We start from the raw sequence: 17,829 nt of genomic DNA, 5'->3' as shown, positions 1-17,829 counted from the left end.
TTTGAGGAACACTTTTTGGCTGCAGGTAGCCTAACAGTTAAGAGTGTTGGGCCAGTCATGGAAAGGTCGCTGGTTTGAATCCCTCGTTCAGAGGGGTTGGGTTAAATGTGGAAGGATGTCGAGTAAAGCAGCCCCCCCCCCCCCACACCTCTCTGATTCAGAGGGGTTGGGTTAAATGTGGAAGGATGTCGAGTAAAGCAGCCCCCCCCCCCACCTCTCTGATTCAGAGGGGTTGGGTTAAATGTGGAAGGATGTCGAGGAAAGCAGCCCCCCCCCCCCACCTCACTGATTCAGAGGGGTTGGGTTAAATGTGGAAGGATGTCCAGTAAAGCAGCCCCCCCCCCCCCACCTCTCTGATTCAGAGGGGTTGGGTTAAATGTGGAAGGATGTCGAGTAAAGCAGCCCCCCCCCCCCCCCCCACACCTCTCTGATTCAGAGGGGTTGGGTTAAATGTGGAAGGATGTCGAGTAAAGCAGCCCCCCCCCCCACCTCTCTGATTCAGAGGGGTTGGGTTAAATGTGGAAGGATGTCGAGGAAAGCAGCCCCCCCCCCCCACCTCTCTGATTCAGAGGGGTTGGGTTAAATGTGGAAGGATGTCCAGTAAAGCAGCCCCCCCCCCCCACCTCTCTGATTCAGAGGGGTTGGGTTAAATGTGGAAGGATGTCCAGTAAAGCAGCCCCCCCCCCCCCCCCCCCCCCCCACCTCTCTGATTCAGAGGGGTTGGGTTAAATGTGGAAGGATGTCGAGTAAAGCAGCCCCCCCCCCCCCACCTCTTTGATTCAGAGGGGTTGTGTTAAATGTGGAAGGATGTCGAGTAAAGCAGCCCTCCACCCCACCTCTTTGATTCAGAGGGGTTGGGTTAAATGTGGAAGGATGTCCAGTAAAGCAGCCCCCCCCCCCCACCTCTCTGATTCAGAGGGGTTGGGTTAAATGTGGAAGGATGTCGAGTAAAGCAGCCCCCCCCCCCCCCCCCCACCTCTCTGATTCAGAGGGGTTGGGTTAAATGTGGAAGGATGTCGAGTAAAGCAGCCCCCCCCCCCCCACCTCTTTGATTCAGAGGGGTTGTGTTAAATGTGGAAGGATGTCGAGTAAAGCAGCCCTCCACCCCACCTCTTTGATTCAGAGGGGTTGGGTTAAATGTGGAAGGATGTCCAGTAAAGCAGCCCCCCCCCCCCCCCCCCCCCACCTCTCTGATTCAGAGGGGTTGGGTTAAATGTGGAAGGATGTCCAGTAAAGCAGCCCCCCCCCCCCCCCCACCTCTCTGATTCAGAGGGGTTGGGTTAAATGTGGAAGGATGTCCAGTAAAGCAGCCCCCCCCCCCCCCCCACACCTCTCTGATTCAGAGGGGTTGGGTTAAATGTGGAAGGATGTCCAGTAAAGCAGCCCCCCCCCCCCACCTCTCTGATTCAGAGGGGTTGGGTTAAATGTGGAAGGATGTCCAGTAAAGCAGCCCCCCCCCCCCCCACCTCTCTGATTCAGAGGGGTTGGGTTAAATGTGGAAGGATGTCCAGTAAAGCAGCCCCCCCCCCCCCACCTCTCTGATTCAGAGGGGTTGGGTTAAATGCGGATTAAACTTTTCAATTGAATGCATTCAGTTCTGCAACTGACTATACTTTCCCTTCATTTCCTTTCCTTCCTTCTCAGATAGAACCCTTTTGGTTCCAGGTAGAACTCACTCTGTAGAAAAGGTTCTACATGGAACCCAAAAAAGTTTTACCTGGAACCAAAAAGGGTTCTCCAATGTTTGTGTGTGTCTGTGTGGGGGGTTTATATACAGTATTTGATATACAGTAAATTAACATTAGGCCATGACTGTCCTAATTTTCCAACACATCTGTCTCCTGCTTCCTTTTCATTTGTATTTCAACTCCCCCCTCCCCCCTCCCCATCACCCTTTCTTTCTGTTTTGCACTCCAGTTGTGGGCTTGGATTTCATCCCCCTCCCTCTCTAACTAAGATGAGCAGGGTCCTAGGTAGTGATTGTTATGAATAATATTCACTGTGTAGCTCTCTCCTGCTGCAGATGGGATTACTGTGCCAGAGAGGGCAGCGTGCAGGGGAGCAGGAGAGAGAGACCCAGGCCAGAGCTGCAGGGCTCACTCACCGCTGATACCCCCCCAGCGCACTGCCCTGTCTTCAAGTTACCTCTGACGGCAGGCTAGCCCAGTAAACACCAGCCCTGAGCTCTCTCGCTTCCCCTCTATCTCCTCCCCTCTCTCCACTTCTCTCTTTCTCACTTGCTTTCTTTCTCACTATTTCTCTCTTCCATTTGTCCTCTCCCCCTCTCTTACCTTCATCCTCTTTCTCCCTCACTCTGTTGCCTTGCTCTCTCCTTCACTCTATCCTCTCTCTAATCTTCTCCTCTCAACTCTTTCAATCCCCTTGTCTTTTTTACTGTCCTTTGGCTCTCTCTCTCTTTCTCTCTCTCATTCTCTCATTCTCTCTTCCCTCTCTCTCTATCGGTGTATTCAAAGGCCATGTATCAATGTGCCTCCTTCCCAGAGCTGAAAAGCGCTCAGGTCTTGATTTCCTTCTCCTATTTTTTCTTTATCTGAGGCCCTAAAAGGTGTGTGAATGACAGAGTGAGGAGGAGGTGAAGGGATGAACAGATGAGTGGAAAAGCTGTTGATATGAGGGAATGATGCTGGAGTGAGCAATGGGTCCCTGTGGGTTTGCATCAAACGCAGAGGATAAAAGCAGAAGCAGACACATAAAACAGACTTCCCAGAGCCAGGCTGATACAGCAGGGAGGAATAACTCAGAACAGCCGAGGAGAGGAGAGGAGACATGTCTTGGCTGGACATTGTATTGAAGAAACAGATCTGGTCTACCTGAAGGACCAGCAAACATGTATCTTTCCTCATGCTACTGTATCTATGCTTTCTCACCATGTGCTGACAACATGTGCCGTATCCCCCAGCCCTGTACCCCCAGTCTTGTACCCCAGCCCTGTACCCCCAGTCTTGTACCCCAGCCCTGTACCCCCAGTCTTGTACCCCAGCCCTGTACCCCCAGTCTTTTACCCCAGCCCCAGCCCTGTACCCCCAGTCTTGTACCTCAGCCCTGTACTTCCAGTCTTGTACCCCAGCCCTGTACCCCCAGTCTTGTACCTCAGCCCTGTACCCCCAGTCTTGTACCTCAGCCCTGTACCCCCAGTCTTGTACCTCAGCCCTGTACCCCCAGTCTTGTACCCCAGCCCTGTACCCCCAGTCTTTTACCCCAGCCCTGTACCCCCAGTCTTGTACCTCAGCCCTGTACCCCCAGTCTTGTACCTCAGCCCTGTACCCCCAGTCTTGTACCCCAGCCCTGTACCCCCAGTCTTTTACCCCAGCCCCAGCCCTGTACCCCCAGTCTTGTACCTCAGCCCTGTACCCCCAGTCTTTTACCCCAGCCCCAGCCCTGTACCCCCAGTCTTGTACCTCAGCCCTGTACCCCCAGTCTTGTACCTCAGCCCTGTACCCCCAGTCTTGTACCTCAGCCCAGTCCTGTACCCCCAGTCTTGTACCTCAGCCCAGTCCTGTATCCCCAGTCTTGTACCTCAGCCCAGTCCTGTACCCCCAGGCTTGTACCTCAGCCCTGTACTTCCAGTATTGTACCTCAGCCCTGTACCCCCAGTCTTGTACCTCAGCCCTGTACCCCCAGTCTTGTACCTCAGCCCTGTACCCCCAGTCTTGTACCTCAGCCCTGTACCCCCAGTCTTGTACCCCAGCCCAGCCTTGTACTTCCAGTCTTGTACCTCAGCCCTGTACTTCCAGTCTTGTACCTCAGCCCTGTACCCACAGTCTTGTACCTCAGCCCTGTACCCCCAGTCTTGTACCTCAGCCCTGTACCCCCAGTCTTGTACCCCAACCCTGCCCCAGCACTGTACCTGGAGATATGAATGGGGGATAGGAGTGGGGCAGGAGCAGCTGGTGGCTAGGTGTAGGGTGGGGTGGAAACCTGTGGGTAGGTGGAGGGGGAGAGGGGAGGATTCTGGGTAGTGGGAGTTGACTTCCCAAACATGGTTACCAAGGCAACAGCTCCCTCAAGGACAGACAGGGCTTCCGACCCCTTGAGTGGGGGAAAGAACAACCAGTAATTCTAAAGCTGCTGTAAATGCAACATGTAAACGTTGACTAAGTATGAATGAGTCAACAGTATCCACTCTGCACAGCTGTCATTCTTAGAAAGTATATCTGAGGACTATTTGCTTTCTAGATCTAGAGAAGTTATTTTGTTGATTAATGTTGATTATTGTGCAATGAAGAAATCAATGTATGTTTATTCATACAGTACACCACAGAAATCAACAGACAGAGAAATCAGAGCAGATGAAGTTATGTATCCAAGAGGAAATAAAGCAGATTATCTGTTAGTTCATCAGGGCTCGTCAGTCTAGAGTTACAACAGGGATGCCCACCCTCCTCCGGGGCTACCCATCTGCAGGGTTTGGTTCCAGCCCTACTATAATACATCTGAATGTAGCCCGTTAGCTCCTCAGGACCCTAAATAGCCCTAAAGTCAGGTGAACTAGAACAGGGTTGGAGCAAAAGCCTGCACTCTATCCTCTGACCTGGTGTACGGGATTTGTGATGAGACCAAGAACAGTTTACATGGTTTTGCAGAGATGGACGAGAGTCCATCTCTGGCTCAGTGGTGAAGGGCTTGGCCACACATTTATACCCTAAGCCCTGCCCTGGCCAACTCTACAGGATGAGCTCATGGAAAAAGCCGAGCAGCAGGCTTTTCTTAACAATTAGATGGTCTGATAGCTGTGTAGTGGATGGTCTGATGGGTGTGTAGTGGATGGTCTGATGGGTGTGTAGTGGATGGTCTGATGGGTGTGTAGTGGATGGTCTGATGGGTGTGTAGTGGATGGTCTGATAGCTGTGTAGTGGATGGTCTGATGGGTGTGTAGTGGATGGTGTGATGGGTGTGTAGTGGATGGTCTGATGGGTGTGTAGTGGATGGTCTCATATCTGTGTTGTGGATGGTCTGATATCTGTGTAGTGGATGGTCTGATGGGTGTGTAGTGGATGGTCTGATATCTGTGTAGTGGATGGTCTGATGGGTGTGTAGTGGATGGTCTGATGGGTGTGTAGTGGATGGTGTGATGGGTGTGTAGTGGATGGTCTGATGGGTGTGTAGTGGATGGTCTGATATCTGTGTTGTGGATGGTCTGATATCTGTGTAGTGGATGGGTGCCACTCTATTTTATGTGATTACTCTCCAGGAACTCTCTTTCCTTCTCTGTCTAATTAAAAAAATATATTTCTGACCTGGGATGCCTTATCTTCACTTTATGACTGCAGATTGGGGCGGTAATGTGTGTGTGTTTGTGGGAGTGTGTAGATGTATGCGTGCGTGTGTGTAGCTCTGCACTTTTGTGTGCATCTGTCTCAGTCTCTGTAAATGTGTGTCTTTCTCAGTGTGTCAAAACGTGTGTGTATGTGCAATCTGTGTGTTTTTATAGTGTGTCTGCGTGAGGTTGGATGGTATCATACCTTTTGCGAGAGCATCCGCCTGCCTGCTCGCTGCCAGGAATTCTGCCGGCAGCTCCCCGGAAGGCTGCCGGCCGGGGGAAGACACTCTGCAAGCTCTAATTGCTGTTCCTGACTATGGATTTCCGTTCCTGGCTACGTCTGCTGTCCCTCTGTCCATCCCTCCATCCGTCCCTCCATTCGTCTGCCTGATGCTCCAATCTTTCTCCTCCATCTAATCTTCTCATTTGGCTGTCTGTTTAAAATGCTTCTCCATTTGGCCTGATTACCCCCCCTCTCTATCTCCCTCCCCCTAACTCTCTATCTCCCTCTCTATCTCCCTACCCCTAACTCTCTCTCTCTCTCTCTCTCTCTCTCTCTCCCTCACCCACTCATTCTCTCTCTCTCTCTCTCTGTCTCTCGCTGTCTCTCTCTCTCTCTCTCTCTATCTACAAGGTCTGGATGGCCTCTCACAGAGAAAGGAAGGGAACTATCCCCTTAGGCCATTTGGCAAGTGTGCGGCGAGAGGAGGAGAGGAGAAAAAGGCCCTAAAAACCAAGGCCAGATACAGCATATTAGGGTATTGAATTCCACATATAATAATAGCCTGTTGAACACATACCAGAAGATCCTGCTGAATCTGTTGTCCTTAGATGTAGTAGTTATAACAGATATTTCAGGGGTTATTTTTGAAGGTGCAACATCTTCATTAAAACTTACATACTGTAATATTAGAATTGAATAGGGAAAAACTTTATCAACGCAGCAATGTTCCCTACTACAGTATGTCACTGTAATGAAACAAGCGGACATGTTTGTGTGTCAGTTCCAGGATACTAATGTTTTCCATCTACATTCCAACATCCACGTTGTTCCTGTTTGTGGAGGATAAGGCTGAAACAAAACAAAAGGACCATGACAACCTAGGACCTCATCGACACCCCTAGCAACTAGCACACTGCAATGTTTTCCCACAATCCATTGCTGTTTGTCTGTGTGTCAACCTCTTCGGCCGGGCAGACGGGCGAATCTGATGCCAATCTTCTCCAGCAGCCAGCAGCTGTGTGTGTGTATGTGTGTATGTGTGTATGTGTGTGTGTGTGTGCGTGTGCGTACGCGCCAGAGAGCTGTGTAAGTGAACAGATGCTAAATTACAGGCCAGGCTAATGGCTTTGTCCATTTGGTCCTGGCTGGCTAATAATAGTCATACGCTCAGCACTGTAGAATCTCAGTGGTCATGATGGTGTGGATAATCATTTGGATGTGGATACTGGGACTATTTATGTCCAGTTTATATAACTCCTTCACAGTGCTCAGGGCAGGTTTACCTGACTGCAGTATAGGTACATTGTATTGTATGTCCACCACCAAACAAGGGAGGAGAAATATTGAGGCTGGCTGTTAGAAAGTAGCTTATGTTGATCTCCAGCTTCCCAGATGTGTTGTGGGTGGTAAAGAGAAGGTAATAAAGAGTAATGAGCTGGTTCATGTGTTGTGGGTGGTAAAGAGGAGGTAATAAAGAGTAATGAGCTGGTTCATGTATTGTGGGTGGTAAAGAGAAGGTTATAAAGAGTAATGAGCTGGTTCATGTGTTGTGGGTGGTAAAGAGAACGTAATAAAGAGTAATGAGCTGGTTCATGTATTGTGGGTGGTAAAGAGAAGGTTATAAAGAGTAATGAGCTGGTTCATGTGTTGTGGGTGGTAAGGAGAAGGTTATAAAGAGTAATGAGCTGGTTCATGTGTTGTGTGTGGTAAAGAGAAGGTTATAAAGAGTAATGAGCTGGTTCATGTGTTGTGGGTGATAGAGAGAAGGTAATAAAGAGTAATGAGCTGGTTCATGTGTTGTGGGTGGTAAAGAGAAGGTTATAAAGAGTAATGAGCTGGTTCATGAGTTGTGGGTGGTAAAGAGAAGGTAATAAAGAGTAATGAGCTGGTTCATGTGTTGTGGGTGGTAAAGAGAAGGTTATAAAGGGTAATAATGAGCTGGTTCATGTATTGTGGGTGGTAAAGAGAAGGTTATAAAGAGTAATGAGCTGGTTCATGTGTTGTGGGTGGTAAAGAGAATGTTATAAAGAGTAATGAGCTGGTTCATGTGTTGTGGGTGATAGAGAGAAGGTAATAAAGAGTAATGAGCTGGTTCATGTGTTGTGGGTGGTAAAGAGAAGGTTATAAAGAGTAATGAGCTGGTTCATGAGTTGTGGGTGGTAAAGAGAAGGTTATAAAGAGTAATGAGCTGGTTCATGTGTTGTGGGTGATAGAGAGAAGGTAATAAAGAGTAATGAGCTGGTTCATGTGTTGTGGGTGGTAAAGAGAAGGTTATAAAGAGTAATGAGCTGGTTCATGTGTTGTGGGTGGTAAAGAGAAGGTAATAAAGAGTAATGAGCTGGTTCATGTGTTGTGGGTGGTAAAGAGAAGGTTATAAAGGGTAATAATGAGCTGGTTCATGTATTGTGGGTGGTAAAGAGAAGGTTATAAAGAGTAATGAGCTGGTTCATGTGTTGTGGGTGGTAAAGAGAAGGTTATAAAGAGTAATGAGCTGGTTCATGTATTGTGGGTGGTAAAGAGAAGGTTATAAAGAGTAATGAGCTGGTTCATGTGTTGTGGGTGGTAAAGAGAAGGTTATAAAGAGTAATGAGCTGGTTCATGTATTGTGGGTGGTAAAGAGAAGGTTATAAAGAGTAATGAGCTGGTTCATGTGTTGTGGGTGGTAAGGAGAAGGTTATAAAGAGTAATGAGCTGGTTCATGTGTTGTGTGTGGTAAAGAGAAGGTTATAAAGAGTAATGAGCTGGTTCATGTGTTGTGGGTGGTAAAGAGAAGGTTATAAAGAGTAATGAGCTGGTTCATGTGTTGTGGGTGGTAGAGAGAAGGTAATAAAGAGTAATTAGCTGGTTCATGTATTGTGGGTGGTAAAGAGAAGGTAATAAAGAGTAATGAGCTGGTTCATGTGTTGTGGGTGGTAAAGAGAAGGTTATAAAGAGTAATGAGCTGGTTCATGTGTTGTGGGTGGTAAAGAGAAGGTTATAAAGAGTAATGAGCTGGTTCATGTGTTGTGGGTGGTAAAGAGAAGGTTATAAAGAGTAATGAGCTGGTTCATGGGTTGTGGGTGGTAAAGAGAAGTTTATAAAGAGTAATGAGCTGGTTCATGTGCTTTGGGTGGTGAAGAGAATGTTATAAAGAGTAATGAGCTGGTTCATGTGTTGTCTTCAAGGGGTAAAGAAGTCTATGTTTTTTTCATTTGTTGTGAGATAAAATATAACAATGTTCTAAAATGCCCCTCTTCTTCTATTCCAGGTCTTTCTGATGTGCCGTGAGAGGTGCGAGCCCCCCGCCCCAGTCCCGACCCCCTCCCTGGTGCTCCTTCTCCCAGGACCAGGATGGACCCTCTCCCGGGTCATGGCCCTCCACCAGTCAGGATGGACGTTGATGGGCTGGACCTCCAGCAGGTGCCTGTCCTCTCCTTGGACCAGATCCGCTCCATCCGCGCCAACAACAACTACGTGGAGCGCCCCGTGACCCTGGACCATGCCTCCCAGTCCGGCTTCTTCTACGCCCATGATGACCGCTACCCCATCACCCACGGATACCCTCCTCAAGGTTACTCTCATGGTTACTCTCAGGGGTACCCTCTCCCCCGGAGCCAGAGCCAGCAGCAACACACCCACCTTGCCCATCTAAGTCGCTCCAGTACTACCAGTTCAGCCATGTCCCGGATCAGCGCTGCCTCCGACCAGAGACTCCTGGTGGGCCTGACGCCCTCCCACTCTGGCCTGGCCTCGGTGGTGCGCTCCCAGCCTAAAGGAGAACTCAAGCCTGAGGCTTCTCTGGGTAAAGGCCTGGTGGAGGGAGAGGACCTGGGCTTGCACCTGTTTATCTGTGAGCTCTGTGGGAGGTGTAAGTGTCAGGAGTGCTGCGCTCCGCGAAGCCTGCCGTCCTGCTGGGCCTGTGGGCAGCGCTGCCTTTGCTCTGCTGAGAGTGCTGTGGAGTACAGCACCTGTCTGTGCTGCGTTAAGGGCCTGTTCTACCACTGCTCCACTCAGGATGATGAGGACAACTGTGCTGACCGGCCCTGCGCCTGCACATCCGCCCACGCCTGCACCCGCTGGGGCACCATGGGCCTTCTGGCGCTGTGCCTGCCCTGTCTCTGCTGCTACCCACCTGCCAGGCTGTGCCTCGCCCTGTGCCAGCGGGCCCACGACCGAGCCACCCGCCCCGGCTGCCGCTGCAGCAACACCAACACCGTGTGCCGTAAGATCTCCACCTCCAACCCCAACCCTGAGCACACCCCCTTCTGCAGCAAGTCCCTGGAAAAGCCTGTATGACAGGGCTGCAGCGGGAGTCAGCCATCGCCTAGACAACGCAGTCTCAGTGACAACATTACCATGGCAACAAACACTGTTTCCATGACAACGCCATCACCCCCTTCATCCGTGACCTACCTACCGTGACCTTTCACCTTACGTACCTTCCATACTTCTCCTCCTGCCTGAGGAGAAATTACCAAAAGCTTTACTGTACTTCACTGTAACTGTACTGTACTGTACATGTGGAGACTTGAGCCGAAACCTGAAAACCGCCTGGTGCTTTTTGCTGAACTGACTGCCAATCTTAACCTTACTGTGTTACTGTGTGGGCATACTGCCTCTACCTTCCTCTTACTTTGTGGGCCAGCATAGCGTACATACTGTGGCTCTGCTCGGTGGGATGGACTGGGGTTCCTCACTGTGCTGTGTGATGGACTGGGGTTCCTCACTGTGCTGTGTGATGGACTGGGGTTCCTCACTGTGCTATGTGATGGACTGGGGTTCCTCACTGTGCTATGTGATGGACTGGGGTTCCGCACTGTGCTATGTGATGGACTGGGGTTCCTCACTGTGCTGTGTGATGGACTGGGGTTCCTCACTGTGCTGTGTGATGGACTGGGGTTCCTCACTGTGCTGTGTGATGGACTGGTGTTCCTCACTGTGCTGTGTGATGGACTGGTGTTCCTCACTGTGCTATGTGATGGACTGGTGTTCCTCACTGTGCTATGTGATGGACTGGTGTTCCTCACTGTGCTGTGTGATGGACTGGTGTTCCTCACTGTGCTGTGTGATGGACTGGGGTTCCTCACTGTGCTGTGTGATGGACTGGGGTTCCTCAGTGTGCTGTGTGATGGACTGGGTTTCCTCACTGTGATGTGTGATGGACTGGGGATCCTCACTGTGCTATGTGATGGACTGGGGTTCCTCAGTGTGCTGTGTGATGGACTGGGTTTCCTCACTGTGATGTGTGATGGACTGGGGATCCTCACTGTGCTATGTGATGGACTGGCGTTTGCTCTGTTAGACTTGACCTATTTATTATTTATTGGACTTCCTCCTCAGTGAGGTAGAGAGAGAGACAGAGAGAGCGGACCATGTGTGACTCTGAGTACAGTGAGTAAGCTACTAGAACAAATCCCAACACAGCCATTAATAAAAGGAGTCTCTGGCAAATGTATATTCCAGGCATGAGATAGACAGAGACTGGGTGGTCTACAGGGAGTCTACAGGGTGTGCCTCCTTCCATCCCCTCCCTCCCTCCCTGTCGCTCTGAAGAGGCATCCTGGAGCCGACCAACTGAATGGACATACAAGATGTGTCATTGAGCAGCCATGGCTGACATTTTGTGTGAGGCTGATGTAAAGACCCTTTCCTAATGTTGGAACAAAACTCTGAAATTGAAAAATGTATTACTGTTTGACACACCAAAAACGGACCATGATGCACCAGGTGAATCTAAAGTGATTAAGCACATTTGATATGGAAGGCACTATGAGATATAGAGGTGGATCGTCTGTAGTGTTCCCCAGCTGTCTGTCATATGAACAGGGGGGGTGGGGGGGGGGCTCTGTTATGACCAGGTAGTGTGTGTAGGCATGTGTGTCTGTGTATACGTGTGTGTGTGCATGCACGCGCATGTTTGGGTATGTACACTAATGTTTACGTGTAAGTGTGTATGTGGGTCTGTGTATGTTAGTGTGTGGTCTTGCCTGTGTATGTACAGTATATATGTGTGTGTGTGTGTGTGTGTGTGTGTGTGTGTGTGTGTGTGGGTGCACATGTCCCCTTCCTGTTTGCTGTCAGCAGAAGCCTCCTATTTTATTTTTAGCACAGCTGCTTCAGAGGACCCAGAGTCTGGTCAGGTTTCTTCTCCACGGCAGGCTGACGCCAGCCTTCCCCGACCCCTCACCACCTTCATCTCCCCCGCCTCACCCCTCCTTACCCGCTGCCTCTAGTCTACCCATCCCCCAGCCTCCCTCAGTAACCCTCCCCAAACCTCCCCTGAGCCATTCTTTCCTCCCCCCTCCTCTATTTCCCCCCTCCATCTGGACTGCTGCTGTCCACCGTGCAGAGGGACCAAAGAGACAGAGCTTCTCCACAGTCCAAAATACAGAGGGACTTCACAGGAGTGATGACAGGAAGCCAGATAAGAAATATCACTTTCTTTACAGATCCGTCCTCCATCCTTACCACTTCGTCCACAACACGAGGCATTTTGCAACAACAGACATTATATACCTTGACAGGGCTTTTCTCTTCTTGACAGATTCCTCTGGCCAGTTTGATAAACCCCAGGCAGGCCCACCCACCGACCCCTAGTCACATACCCACCCACTTAATGAACTAACAGGTTCCAGTCCTCCTCCTCTGAGTTGATCAGGAGGCAATTAGCTTCTAATGGGGAAAGAGGGAGGGGTGGAGGGAGGTGTGTGGAAGGTGAAACGGAGGAAAAGAGAGAGTGTGAGAGATCTGTGGAAGTGGAGGAAGGAGAAAAGGAAGGGACAGAGGAGTTTGGGGACAGGGGGCTGGAGGTTAGGAAGACTGATGTTAACCTGTGGGAGTGAGGTCATAACAAAGCAACATGGGGAGGTGAAGAACAGGTGGAGAGGGATGGAGGGATAAAGGGATAGGGAGGGACTGAGTCTGGGAGGTCTGGTTGTCTTATGCACTGATATCCAAAACCGGGATTTGAAAAGTAACACGCCATGTCAAGCATGTCTGTGTGTGTGTGTGTGTGTGTGTGTGTGTGTGTGTGTGTGTGTGTGTGTGTGTGTGTGTGTGTGTGTGTGTGTGTGTGTGTGTGTGTGTGTGTGTGTGTGTGTGTGTGTGTGTGTGTGTGTGTGTGTGTGTGTGCTTTACTGTATGTAATGTGTGTCTGTGCGTTTATTCACCTACACACATACACACTCATCCGAGTTGTTAAATTTGCTTTGCTATATTTTTGTATGTACATACTGACTGTTATCCTATACATGTGTGTATGTTTATTCCTTGTTTTGTTCCCTTTTATTATGATCACTGTTTCTATTATTATTTTCTATTATATTGAACATTTACTTTGAGTCACAGACTTGGTCAATACTTCTAACCGTTTTAGAGGTTTTTCACTGTGGAGGAGAAGCTCACTGACCATCGGCCAAACCTGTTATTTGTACCTCCACTTCACTATCTCCTCTGTGATTAATTTCACACGCACACATTCAGACACACACAAATACACACTCACGCACACACTTCACGGCCACTGTGCAAGGCCCAGGTTAATGGTCTCTCCTCCACAGTCCAGCCCGTGTAGAGCTCTCCCAGGTGGTCAGATGTTGAGTGGAAGGGCTCAGTGTGTAGGTACTGTACTGTACAGTACATGCATTTCTACAGAATAACAACTAACCCTCCAGGGTGCTGTATGCAGGCTACAGGTTAACCACTAAACTTCCCCATGTCGTATTAGTAAATATTGCTTTGGTACAATTGGCATCTTGTATGTTGTAAAAGAATTTAAGGAGAATATATGGACACATAGAAATTTATCAAAATGAATATATTATATATATATTAAATATACATTTCACACATATTTCTTTTCCGTTGCTGATATTACAGATGCGTCACAGATATTTATTTAACGGTTGCGATGAGAGAAGTATTTATTTAACGGTGGATGTGGCGAGGATGATGATGACTGTTGTTGGCTTTTTGGTTTGGTTTCTCTTGGAGTGGTGTGGCGGCTGCAGCCCTCATGGCTAAAGATAACCAATAAAAGGTGTTTCCAAACGGCCTGCATTTCGCTGCCTCTTCTTTGGTGTGTGTGCGTGTGTGCGTGTGTGTGTGTGTTAGATGCTCACACTGTGTTAACCCTTGTAGACTGTCAGGGTAGATCAAATCAAATCAAATTTATTTATATAGCCCTTCGTACATCAGCTGATATCTCAAAATGCTGTACAGAAACCCAGCCTAAAACCCCAAACAGCAAGCAATGCAGGTGTAGAAGCACGGTGGCTAGGAAAAACTCCCTAGAAAGGCCAAAACCTAGGAAGAAACCTAGAGAGGAACCAGGCTATGTGGGGTGGCCAGTCCTCTTCTGGCTGTGCCGGGTGGAGATTATAACAGAACATGGCCAAGATGTTCAAATGTTCATAAATGACCAGCATGGTCGAATAATAATAAGGCAGAACAGTTGAAACTGGAGCAGCAGCACGGCCAGGTGGACTGGGGACAGCAAGGAGTCATCATGTCAGGTAGTCCTGGGGCATGGTCCTAGGGCTCAGGTCCTCCGAGAGAGAGAAAGAGAGAAGGAGAGAATTAGAGAACGCACACTAAGATTCACACAGGACACCGAATAGGACAGGAGAAGTACTCCAGATATAACAAACTGACCCTAGCCCCCCGACACATAAACTACTGCAGCATAAATACTGGAGGCTGAGACAGGAGGGGTCAGGAGACACTGTGGCCCCATCCGAGGACCCCCCCGGACAGGGCCAAACAGGAAGGATATAACCCCACCCACTTTGCCAAAGCACAGCCCCCACACCACTAGAGGGATATCTTCAACAACCAACTTACCATCCTGAGACAAGGCTGAGTATAGCCCACAAAGACCTCCGCCACGGCACAACCCAAGGGGGTGGGGGGCGCCAACCCAGACAGGATGACCAGAGCCTTTCCGTTCACCCTCCCACTCCTGGGCCAGACTACACTCAATCATATGACCCACTGAAGAGATGAGTCTTCAGTAGAGACTTAAAGGTTGAGACCGAGTTTGCGTCTCTGACATGGGTAGGCAGACTGTTCCATAAAAATGGAGCTCTATAGGAGAAAGCCCTGCCTCCAGCTGTTTGCTTAGAAATTCTGGGGACAATTAGGAGGCCTGCGTCTTGTGACCTTAGCATACGTGTAGGTATGTGTAGATGAACAGAGTAGTAATCATATCCATATCCTGTTCAAAATACTTGAGGCCTTTCCTCAATCGACCAATTTGCCATGCAGAAAAGGAGTGTGTGTGTGTGTGTGTGTGTGTGTGTGTGTGTGTGTGTGTGTGTGTGTGTGTGTGTGTGTGTGTGTTTGTGTGTGTGTGTGTGTGTGTGTGTGTGTGTGTGTGTGTGTGTGTGTGCGTGTTTGTGTGTGTGCTGTATGGACCAAACTGTATGGTCAAGGGGAGCAGGTCTTTGTCTGTGGTTCTTCACTCCCTCACGTCACTCTGTTGGCCCCATAAATAAGTCATCAAGGCCAGCTCACACTAATGGCTTCTTATAGGAGTGAATACTTGTGTGTGTGTGTTAGTATGCATGCACTTGAGAAAAACACTTCCTTTCTGCTCATCATGACAAATAGAAATGCATTAAAGCAGACCTTAGTGTCTCCCACCTGCCTGCCTTTCCCTGGAGCCGCTCACTCACTCACTCACTCACTCACTCACTCACTCACTCACTCACTCACTCATGCATATCATGAAACCAACATGCATATCACACACAATTACACCAAAGCACACAATAGACAATTCTCAAATATAAGATCAGCGTCATGAAACATGTACCTTCATCTGATAACATCCTTCATTCTCTCCTATGGCTGTACTTCCACAACCTTATAGCCTACAACCTCAGACCAGCTTACCCTGTGATCTGTCATCCTCTCCTCTTCTGCTCTGCCAGTAAGGAGACAAGCTCATGAGTGATGCTACTTCCATCCTTAACCTTTGACCGCTGTGTTAAAGGAGTAGGCGTTAGGGGTCAGGGGCGTTCTGCTCCCTGCCCGACCCCCTACCCCGGCTGCATTGTGCATCTTCTATGTGGCCCTTGTTGTTTCTATACAGGCACTGTCCTGGATGCCCAGGGAGTCAGTCTCAAAGCCACAGAGGAACAAAAGCACCTGTCTGTCAAATCTCCATACAGCTGTCAGACACAAAGAATGCATTTCTGGAGCCCAAACAGAACATTCACTGCCTATGTTTGCTTAGAAGACTCAACCAGTGTATGTGTGTGAGTGTGTTTGTGTGTGTGTGTGCGTGCGTGCAGTTAGCAGTTAGCAACTATCTAACAGGTTATTAGAGGAGAGCAGGCAGTTGACCATAGCTCAGCCTTATGTGTGTGTTGGAGAGAAACCCTGTCTGTCACTCCTGAACCTGGCATGTGGATGGAGCTTCTAGGATGGACATACACACTATCTGTATCGGTTGTGACAGCACTTCTTTATGTATACAATATTGTTTAGAATAAAATAAAAAAGGTGTACTATCCCTTTAATTGGTCTGTTCATTCAGGCCCATTCACTTATTGTAAAGTATGTATTGAGTAAAAGTAGTCTATTATTGTTGTATCTTGTTGGTTTTCTGCATTTTTTACTCTCAGACCCGCTCAATTGCACCCTGGGTACAAATAATGTATAGGAAATTGAATTTAATGGAATAATCACTCTAATACTACTGCCAAGCGACGAAACCATGTCTTTCTCATTCACATCTTCAATCAGGATTGTTCTCATGGCCATGCCAGACCTTCTTCCCCTCAGTGTCCCTGAGAAGTGCTTCAGGCATGGGAGTCATCCAGACACCAGAATCACTGGATCATTTTCTCAAATAGGCAATGAAATGGGGCTGAAAGATGGGCTGAAGAATGGGCTAAAGGATGGGCCCCAGTGTAATTTTTGTAATTGTTATTAGGATCCCATTAGCTAATGCCGTAACGCTAGCTAATCTTTCTGGGGTCCTAAACCAATTAACAAGACATTACAAACAGCTACAAATCAAGACTTCACAAACATTCAACAAGTAGATAACACAGACAATTAAAATACCTGACAGGAAACACATTTAACATTCAGTTGATGCTTTCTATTCCTTTCCAGTCATATGGTCTATCGCATATTTTTTTCTTGAAGGTGGATTTACTTTTTTGCCTGAGAAATGTGGATTGGTAAAGAGTTCCATTCAGCTATGGCTCAACATAAAACTGCAGATTTAAGGTGATTTGTCCTTGGCTTGGCTTGTCTTAGCTGCCCTGAATTTGTCTGTTTTGGTGGTTATGCATGTTGCTAGTATGTACTGGCCTGAAAAATACTTTTTTAAATAAAAAAATAAAAAATATGACTGGATACTAATTATTTTTCAACGTGAAGCCATGAGAGATTCTGATGCATTTGGATAATATTCATATGGATTTATATACAGTGCCTTGCGAAAGTATTCGGCCCCCTTGAACTTTGCGACCTTTTGCCACATTTCAGGCTTCAAACATAAAGATATAAAACTGTATTTTTTTGTGAAGAATCAACAACAAGTGGGACACAATAATGAAGTGGAACGACATTTATTGGATATTTCAAACTTTTTTTACAAATCAAAAACTGAAAAATTGGGCGTGCAAAATTATTCAGCCCCTTTACTTTCAGTGCAGCAAACTCTCTCCAGAAGTTCAGTGAGGATCTCTGAATGATCCAATGTTGACCTAAATGACTAATGATGATAAATACAATCCACCTGTGTGTAATCAAGTCTCCGTATAAATGCACCTGCACTGTGATAGTCTCAGAGGTCCGTTAAAAGCGCAGAGAGCATCATGAAGAACAAGGAACACACCAGGCAGGTCCGAGATACTGTTGTGAAGAAGTTTAAAGCCGGATTTGGATACAAAAATATTTCCCAAGCTTTAAACATCCCAAGGAGCACTGTGCAAGCGATAATATTGAAATGGAAGGAGTATCAGACCACTGCAAATCTACCAAGACCTGGCCGTCCCTCTAAACTTTCAGCTCATACAAGGAGAAGACTGATCAGAGATGCAGCCAAGAGGCCCATGATCACTCTGGATGAACTGCAGAGATCTACAGCTGAGGTGGGAGACTCTGTCCATTGGACAACAATCAGTCGTATATTGCACAAATCTGGCCTTTATGGAAGAGTGGCAAGAACAAAGCCATTTCTTAAAGATATCCATAAAAAGTGTCGTTTAAAGTTTGCCACAAGCCACCTGGGAGACACACCAAACATGTGGAAGAAGGTGCTCTGGTCAGATGAAACCAAAATTGAACTTTTTGACAACAATGCAAAACGTTATGTTTGGCGTAAAAG

The 17,829-nt window shown here is 48.1% G+C and overlaps 1 protein-coding gene across 1 annotated transcript in view; it reads left to right on the top strand.

The window, feature by feature from the left end:
• LOC110537402 (protein sprouty homolog 3) overlaps window positions 1-13,532 on the top strand; it is a 20,542-nt gene extending 7,010 nt beyond the window's left edge. The window contains exon 2 of the mRNA XM_021623423.3: window positions 8,752-13,532. Within this exon, the coding sequence (XP_021479098.2) occupies window positions 8,835-9,779 (945 nt within the window). The 5' untranslated portion in view covers window positions 8,752-8,834 and the 3' untranslated portion in view covers window positions 9,780-13,532. The remainder of the gene's footprint in view (window positions 1-8,751) is intronic.
• Window positions 13,533-17,829: the final 4,297 nt, after the last annotated feature.

This window comes from Oncorhynchus mykiss, chromosome 12 (assembly GCF_057628025.1).
Source record: "Oncorhynchus mykiss isolate SJ-2025 chromosome 12, ASM5762802v1, whole genome shotgun sequence".
Lineage (NCBI taxonomy): Eukaryota > Metazoa > Chordata > Actinopteri > Salmoniformes > Salmonidae > Oncorhynchus > Oncorhynchus mykiss.
The sequence above is the reverse complement of the archived record's forward strand: the minus strand, read 5'-3'. Positions and strand labels throughout refer to the sequence as shown.